The 8700-nt window shown below is 46.4% G+C and overlaps 1 protein-coding gene across 2 annotated transcripts in view; it reads left to right on the top strand.

The window, feature by feature from the left end:
• The first annotated feature begins 288 nt into the window (after window positions 1–288).
• ALDH7A1 (aldehyde dehydrogenase 7 family member A1) overlaps window positions 289–8700 on the top strand; it is a 47409-nt gene continuing 38997 nt past the window's right edge. For both annotated transcript variants that reach the window (XM_039236697.1, XM_039236696.1), the window contains exons 1-3: window positions 289–509; window positions 1926–1979; window positions 3012–3077. In XM_039236697.1, coding sequence (XP_039092628.1) covers window positions 318–509; window positions 1926–1979; window positions 3012–3077 — 312 coding nt within the window. In that variant the 5' untranslated portion in view covers window positions 289–317. The remainder of the gene's footprint in view (window positions 510–1925; window positions 1980–3011; window positions 3078–8700) is intronic.

Here is an 8700-nt window from a genome sequence, read left to right as displayed (position 1 = left end):
ACAGCCCGGCTCCAAACTAGGGTACGTTAGGGGCTATAGTTTGCTGAAAAGAATTTCTAGCCGGAGTTGCGGTTCCCGGCGGCTTCCACCAGGCGGCAGTAGCCCTCACGCTCCCTCCCTGTGGCGCGCCCTCCGCTCTAGGCGCGCGCGAGCTCCGCCCGCCCCCGGAAGACCCGGGCTGGCCGGGCGGCGCGGCGGGCGCGAGCTGCGGGGGCGGGGCCCGGCCTGCCCAATGGCGTCCCCGGGGCGGGGGGCGGGGCGCTATTTCAGCCGCCCCCCGCCCCGGCCACGGGCGCGCTCAGCGTCCGGATCTCAGTATGTGGCGCGTGCCCCGCCAGCTGTGTGTGCATCTTTCGAGGGGAAGCAAGCTCTCGGGCGCTTGCACTCGGCCTGCCGCCTCCATGTCTACTCTGCTCATCAATCAGGCCCAGTACGCGTGGCTGAAGGAGCTGGGGCTCCGCGAGGAGAACGAGGGCGTGTACAATGGAAGCTGGGGAGGCCGGGGAGAGGTACGCGGGCGTCCCGGGAATCGGGGCGGCCTCAGCGCGCTCCGGGAGGCCGCGCGGGCGCTGCGCCCACCCGACCCCCCCCCCCCCCCCCCCCCCCCCCCCCGCTGCCGCTCTGGACTGTTGTGCTGGGTGGGGAGTTGCGAAATGTCACAGTAAAAGGGCACTTGTGTAGCATGCCTTCAAAACCGCCCCTGGAGTGTTCGGTCTTTGCATGTCGTGGAGAAGCAGGGTCATTTGGGAGCTGGTAGGGCCTGAACTTTGCATGCGTGCTTACAGCCCTTCCGGCAGAGTTCTGCAGTGCGTAGTGCGAAACGCCACACGCTAGCGGGGGGACATGGTCTCAGATTTGTATTTGACGGGCTCCTCTGATGTGACGCGCTCCCCAGGTAATGGCTTGCCGTAGTTTCACACTGCCTTTATCCGAGGTCTTTTGCTGGAGCTTGCAAGCTCGGACCTGCTGAAATCCTGTTCTGTGTTCGTGGCCAGACCCCATGACTGGCACCCAGCCGAAGCTCAAGAAAATGTTCTCCAGAATACAATAGAAAGCTAGGGTTCTTAGCAATCAGAGCTTTTGAAAGGCGCATGCCAAAGAAAGCTTTAATTAGATAATATTACATAGGAGGGTCTGGTGGCTCAGGCAAGCGTCCGACTTGGGTTGAGGCCTTCATCTGGCGTGTGAGTTCAGCTCCGCCTCCAGCTCTGTGCTGACAGCTCAGAGCCTGGAGCCTGCGTCACTGACGTTCTGTATCTCCCTCCCTCTCGCTGTGACCCTCCCCCACTCACGCTTTGTCTCTTTTTGTATCTGAAAAATGAATACATACTAAAAACAAAAAAAAAATAAACCTATATTAAAACCTCACGTAACATGCCGCAAAGTTTCTTATGTGTGATATAATCAACTTGCTTTGTTACAGGAAACATCTTTTTGGTTTTCTGGGGCCAAATCATTAGGTTCCTGGATACATTAATCGCTGCTGAAAATCTTTTAGCTACGTCTTGATTTTTTTCTTTCTAATCTGTACAGTTTGGGTGGACATAGCCCTTTGCCGTAGCTGTCCACTGTTGACTATTTCACCTTATGACCAGGGCAAAGTAAGAGAGAAGAGTAAGTAAAACTCGTCAGTTTTGTCTGTTACTAATAGAAAAAGAGGCAAAGTAACTGGTAAAGTTAGGCTATTGCTTTTAAACCTAACATTTAGATGGCAAGGGTGGGTTTTGCAAAAAGTGCTTCCGAATGTTTAGGTCAAAAATGAAAGCTCTGTAAGTGGCCGATCAATAGAAGTTAATGTAAAAATTCCCAGTTTGGATGTGGTATCTTTTTTTTCCCTTCCTCTTCTTTTTCTCCCCCATTTGATATTTCCTGCCAGTTTGGAAGGAATTGTATTTTCTAAGTCATCTTTTTTTGTTTGTTTTAAGGTTATCACGACTTATTGTCCTGCTAATAATGAACCAATAGCGAGAGTTCGACAGGTAAGTTTTTTGCTTTTGGTTTTTGGTTTTATTTTATTATTTATTTTTAAAATTTATTTTATATTTATTATTATTTTGAGAGAGAGAGAGAGAGACAGCATGAATGGGGTAGGAGTGGAGAGAGAGAATGAGAGAGGGAGAGAGGGAGACCATCTGAGCTCTGAGCTGTCAGCACAGAGCTCGACGTGGGACTTGAACTGATAAACCTTGAGATCATGACCTGACCTGAAGTTGGTCGCCCAACCAACCAAGCAACCCAGGGGCCCCTTGGTTTTGTTTTTTTTTTTAATACAAACTGCCCATAGAGAGTTTATATCAGTTATTGAGAGCCGCGTGAGGGGCGCCTCAGTGGCTCTATTGATTAAGCGTCCGACTCTAGATCTTGGCTCAGGTCATGATCTCACGGTTTGTGAGTTCCACCCACATCAGGCTCTGCAGCCTGCTTCAGGTTCTCTGTCTCATTCTTTTCCTGGCCCTACGCTGTTTGTGTTCCGTCTCTGTCTCTCAAAAATAAATAAATGAAGGAAAAAAGATATTTAAAAAAGCAACATGATATTTCAAATTCCAAGAATGTGTTTCTTTTTCATTTCATTTTTAAGAGTGGGAGAGATTGTCCATTGTTTGGGTTGGGTGCCGTAGAAAAGGTAGAATGGAAAAGTCATGAGGGTATGTTCTTTTAAGTCCATTTTTCTGAATTGCCTCCTATTTGAATGAAGGTTCTGACCTCTAAAGTCTTGGTTGGAGCCCAAGTTTCTGAATTTCTAATCACATCTCCGATGTTTTTCCCAGATGAGGCTGATGGACCTTGCTTCAGGAAGCAATGTTGTAAAAAAAGCACAACTAAATATGAAGTTGCCTTCCTGGATTCTCATGAGTCTTTGGATGCATAGGCTGTGAAAATCATTAGAATCTATAAATCTGAGGGTCACCGAGAGTTACTCCATTCCTTTTGCAAAAATCTTGTAGGTTCTCACAAGAGGATCATCACTTCCTTTTGTTTTTCCCTTTGTCTCCCCCCTAATTCTTAATTAGGCAAGCGTGGCTGACTATGAAGAAACCGTGAAGAAAGCCAGGGAGGCCTGGAGAATCTGGGCAGAGGTGAGTATGAAGGTCACAGCTCCATGACCTATTGTAATTGCAGGGCGATATAGGGAGATCTGATGAGGAGTCCCTGAAATGGGAGTTCCTTGGGGGTTGTGATAATCTCCTCTGCTGTAGTCCCAAGATTGGGCCTTTTCCATGTGGCTTTCAGTAAGTAAATGGTGATTTTAAATGGTTTAAAAGTCTATACTGATGTAGCATAAACTTCAGCTATGCATACTCTTTATTTTCCAATCCAAGTTTATTAAATTTCTTTTATTGATTTTTTTTTAATTTTTTTTTTTAATGTTTTATTTATTTCTAGGAGAGACAGAGAGACAGCGTGAGCAGGGGAGGGTCAGAGAGAGAGGGAGTCACAGACTGAAACAGGCTCCAGGCTCTGAGCTGGCAGTCAGCACAGAGCCTGACGCGGGGCTCGAACCCACGAATGGCGAGATCATGACCCAAGCGAAAGTCGGACGCTTAACCGACTAAGCCACCCAGGCGCCCCGCTTTTATTGATTTTAAATTTCTTAAATTTCTCGTTGAACCAAAAGAAAAGAATATGTATGTTAGAAAAAACCTTTTTATCGCTGCTTCTTTAAAAAACATTTTATGTTTTATTTATTTCTGAGAGAGAGAGAGAGAGAGAGAGAGAGAGACAGCAAGAGCAGGAGAGGGTCAGAGGGAGACACAGAATCTGAAGCAGGCTCCAGGCTGAGAACTGTCAGCACAGAGCCTGACATGGGTCTTGAACCCAGGAACCACAAGATCATGACCTGAGCCATAGTGGATCCTTAACCGACTGAGCCACCCAGGCGCCCCATCTGTGTGTTTTATCTTGTCAGTAGAGGAGACCTGAAATTCCTACCTCCTGTGGTTATGGTGAGGTTTAAATGAGTTACTAATTTGATTTGCTTACTGGAGAACCTGGCTGTTGCCAACCTCTGTACCCGAGTTACAGAACCAAGTGCTGGCAGGTTGGGGCCTGCTGAGCCAGTGTTTTCTGCGAATCAAAGATTGCTAGAGTGACTCAGGGCTCCCAGGGAGCCCCTGAGGTGATGCTCCTTAAACTGTCAGCCAGGAGACCCCCCCTCGGTGCAAAGCGAGAGGAATATCTTTAAATAAGGCTATAAATTGGCTCAGGGTTCCATTATTTGCTATCAAAATATCCTTGAGCGGTGAAATGCCACTTCTAAAAGTAAATAGTGTGGTAAGTACAGTTCACCCTACCTAGAGAAGAGCATCCAAAGCAGTATCCATTTATTGTTTTTAGAAGTAAGTATTTTGGGGGGTGCTGTGTGGCTCAGTTGGTTGGACATTGGACTCTTGGTTTTGGCTCAGGTCAAGATCTCATGGTTCGTGGGTTCGAGCCCCCTGTGTCTACTCCGTGCTCACATCATCCAGAGCCTGCTTGGGATTCTCTCCCTCCCCCTCTTCCCCCTTCCCCCTCTCCCCCCCTCCCTTTCTCTCTCTCCCTCTCCCTCCCTCCCTCCCCAGCCCTGTCCCCTTCACTGTTCGCTCTCTTTCAAGATAAGTATATACATTAAAAAGTCTTTTAAATTTTCTCTCAGATCAGAAAGGTAATACCTATTCCTTACTAAAAAAAAATTGGATAGTGCAGTAAATAAGATAATTAGGTTTAATCCCCTTACCTCAACCGGCTCAATACAGAATGGTTGTTAGAGTTATGTGTTGATGCATTTCCTTCTAGTCTTTTGTTTTAAGTTTATTTTGAGAGGGAGAGGAGAGAGTAAGAATCCCGAGCAGGTTCCAAACTGTCAGCTCAGAGCCCATCCCAGGGCTCGAACTCAGCAACCCTGAGATCATGAGCCAAGCCAAAGTCAGAGGCTTAACAGGCTGAGCCACCCAGGCGCCCCTCCTTCCAGTCTTTTATGTATTTCATAGTTGTGATTATTATACCTACATGCCGGTGTACATGGCATATGTGAAAGTTTGTGGCCTGCCATGGCACTGAATACAAGGCTCAAGTTTCTGCCTAATTTTTTAAACCATTGTTTCTCTGTACATAAGCTCTTTACAAAAAAAATTAGACTTTATTTTTTAGAGCAGTGTTAGTTTATAGTAGCATAGAGTGATGAGGTTTTTTGGGTGATAGTGGAGTGGAGTTCACGGGGTCCAGAGCTGACAGCCAAGAAAGAATTCTTGAAGGCCTCTTTGGTGCAAAAAGGTGATTTTATTGAAGCACTGGGACAGGACCCGTGGGCAGGAAGAGACACACTGGTTATATACTATAGGGTTGGGGGAGGTAAAGTCCAGGGGAAGTTTCCAGTGAGATTTTCATATGCTAAAGAAGCCTCACTGGATCCTGGAGGCCTGGCTATTGTTAAGCAAAGGTTCTTTTCCCTCTAGCAAAGCATTAGCATTAAGACCATAAGGAGTTCCGGAAGAAACGTTTTATTCTGCCAGCCTCAAGTATTCCTCAATGGGCTGCAGGTTATAAGGAAATTTAGTTTTATCTGCCATTTCCTCCTGCCTTTGTTTCCGATGTCGTAGAGGACGAAAAATTTTTTTGTTTTCACTTTTGTGTTCTGTTGCTGGTCTAATAATGGGCATAAAACAGATTGATAGGAGGCACCTGGGTCTTAGTAGGTTAAATGACCAACTCTTGATTTTGGCTCAGGTCATGATCTCATGGTTCGGTTCCAGAGATCTAACCCATCCCTCTCCGCCCCTTCCCCGGTGTGTGCTTGCGCTCTCTCTGTCTCTTAAAATAAATAAACTTAAAAATAAGCAGTAACAGGAGAAAAATTTTAATTTCTTATGCAGGACAGGAGAAAAATTTTAATTTCTTACGCAGGGCAGGTGAGGGTGAGGATGGTGAGTAAAGATGGGAGACCCACGAATTGCCAGGCAGATAGGCTTCGATAAATCCAGAGCTCTGGGCCCTCCCGGAGGAGGAAGGCAATTCACAGGAGGGTGAAAGAAGCAAAACATTTGGTACAGAAATGTTTTCCCTGTCACACAGATAGGTCTCTCCTTACAAACGTTATCTTTGGTGATGCGCCTGGGTGGCTCAGTTGGTTGAGCGTCCGACTCTTGATTTCAGCCCAGGTCATGATCTCAGAGTTGTGAGTTCAAGCTTGGCATTGGGCTCTGCGCTGGGTGTGAAGCCTACTTAAAAATTAAAGTAAAAGTTTATTTTAATAATAAAAGTAATAATATAACAAGTGTTAATAAAATAGTAATAACAGTAAAAAAAAATAGAAGTAATAACTCACTTCTTGGTATTGGTCCCCTTTGTAAGTTCTTTCAGGCAGTTAAGGGGGAGGTAGAAAGGTTTTCCTGAGTCTGTTTGGCCTTGCTTGCCTCCCGCTCAAAATAATCCTCATGCCAAAGTGGCATAGTCTGGGGCGCCTGGGTGGCTTAGTCGGTTAAGCGTCCGACTTTCGCTTAGGTCATGATCTCGTGGTTCGTGGGTTCGAGCCCCGCGTCGGGCTCTGTGCTGACTGCCAGCTCAGAGCCTGGAGCCTGTTTCCGTCTGTGACTCCCTCTCTCTGACCCTCCCCTGCTCACACTGTCTCTCTCTCTCTCTCTCTCCTAGAAATAAATAAAAACATTTAAAAAAATTAAAAAAAAACAAAAACAAAGTGGCATAGTCTGGAGCGGCTAATTCTTACCTTCATCAACAAAAACATGAACAGAAAGTAGGGAGTACCTGTACTTCATCACACTTTGCATGCTTCCCTCTTAACTATCATCTCGTATTAATGCCATACATTTGTTAGAGTTGCAGAGGCAATTCTGATAAAACATTATTTACTAAAGTCCACAATTTACATTAGGATTGATCGTTTGCATACACTGTTTTAAATGCCAGTGAAACTTTTGGCCAGAAACATTTCTTCTATGTGTGTATTTACCCAGGAATGTGTGAATTCAGGATACTTCTTTTCCTGAACAGCCTTTAAAATTTGTTCTTTAAGTTTATTTCTTTTGAGAGAGTGAGAGAGAGCATGCGTGTTAGGGAGGACTGAGGGAGGGGAGGAGGGGGGGAGAGAGAGAGAGAGAGAGAGAGAATGAGAATGAATGCCAAGCAGGCTCTGTGCTGTCAGAGCAGACCCCTACGCAAGGCTCAGTCTCAAGCCATAAGATCATGAGCTGAAGTCAGGAGTTGGATGCTTAACTCACTGAGCCACCCAGATGCCGCTGAACTAGCTTTTATAATTTTTTAAGGTTTTTTATTTTATTTTTTATTTTTTTTAATGTTTGTTTATTTTGGAGAGACAGAGACAGAGCACTAGCAGGGGAGGGGCCCAGAGAGAGGGAGACACAGAATCTGAATCAGACTCCAGGCTCTGAACTGTCAGCACAGAGCCAGACCGAAGGTTCAAACTCAGGAACACGGGGATCATGACCTGAGCTGAAGTCGGACGCTCAACCAACTGAGCTGCCTGGGTCCCCCTGAACTGGCTCATAAATCAGTTTGCTTTGCCCTGTGGGCAGCTGACATTGTGATGTCTTTCCTTAATATTGTGCTGTACTTTTTTTGTTGTTGTTACTGCTGTTTTCACATTGAGGATTATATTCAGTGGCCCGCCCTCCCTGAGCCCTGCCTGTCTCTGTACCTGAAACCTGCTTTCTCCTATTTTGCATACTCTTTAGATCTCCCGGTGGAGTGGGATTGCTAAGAGGGAATGGGTGGTTGGCCTGAGTGATGTACAGTCAGGGATCCCACCTGTTAGAATTGGAGTTAAGTAAATGGGTTCGAGGTTGAGGGAGGCAGCGTAGCCTTTCCCAACTGTGCCTCTGGGGCTCCTGCCAGTGGGCAGTGACTTTAAGAGGCTGCTGGTGCCTCAAACAAGAACAGAGCAAAGCTCATCCCCTCAGTCTCTGTCCTTACCCTCCTGGATCCTTACGCAATGGGGCTGCTTCTGCTTGGCCCTGAGGCTTCTGGCTGACCTTGCCTATGTGTGGACACACCACCATTTCATTTAGTTCATTTGTGTTAAGCCTGGGATTTTTCAAAGGGAACGTTTTTCTTTAAGGGAAAAGTGTAAAAATAATGGAAGGGATTTTATATAAACTGATTGCTTTCTTTTAACTAAATCTAACCACAGAGAACCTGGTTAGGAATAGTGGCTGTACTGCTCTGTTTCATGAACTGGTTTTAGCCCAGATTGCCACCTCAGTGTCCCCCACATCCTCATTTTTCCCGTCCATCTCTGGTGAAGAACAGCCGGAGTGCCGTGTCCGTCTCGAGGACAGAGAACAGTTAATGGGCCACCTGTAACCAAATGAAGGAACACTATCAATGTGGTAGCTCTTTAACATGGGTTTCCTTGTATTATTTCCCTAAAGGCTCGGCTCATAAGTCCCTCAGTGCTGAGAGTTGCCTCCACACGGCTATCTGGGATGCTCGTTCTTTTTTTTTTTTTTTTAATCTTACTTTCATAGTTTATCGTCAAGTTGGTTTCCATATAATACCCAGTGCTCATGCCAACAAGTGCCCTCCTCCATACCCATCATTCCCCTTCCCCTCCCTCCCACCCCCATCGGCCCTCAGTTTGTTCTCCGCATTCAAGAGTCTCTCATGGTTTGTCTCCCTCCCTCTCCCCCACTATTTTCCCCCTTCTTCTCCCCCTTGGTCCTCCATTAAGTTCCTCCTAATCCTCCTATA

This window comes from Hyaena hyaena, unplaced genomic scaffold, assembly GCF_003009895.1.
Source record: "Hyaena hyaena isolate Hyena2069 unplaced genomic scaffold, ASM300989v1 scaffold_115, whole genome shotgun sequence".
Classification (NCBI taxonomy): Eukaryota; Metazoa; Chordata; class Mammalia; order Carnivora; family Hyaenidae; genus Hyaena; species Hyaena hyaena.
The sequence above is the reverse complement of the archived record's forward strand: the minus strand, read 5'-3'. Positions and strand labels throughout refer to the sequence as shown.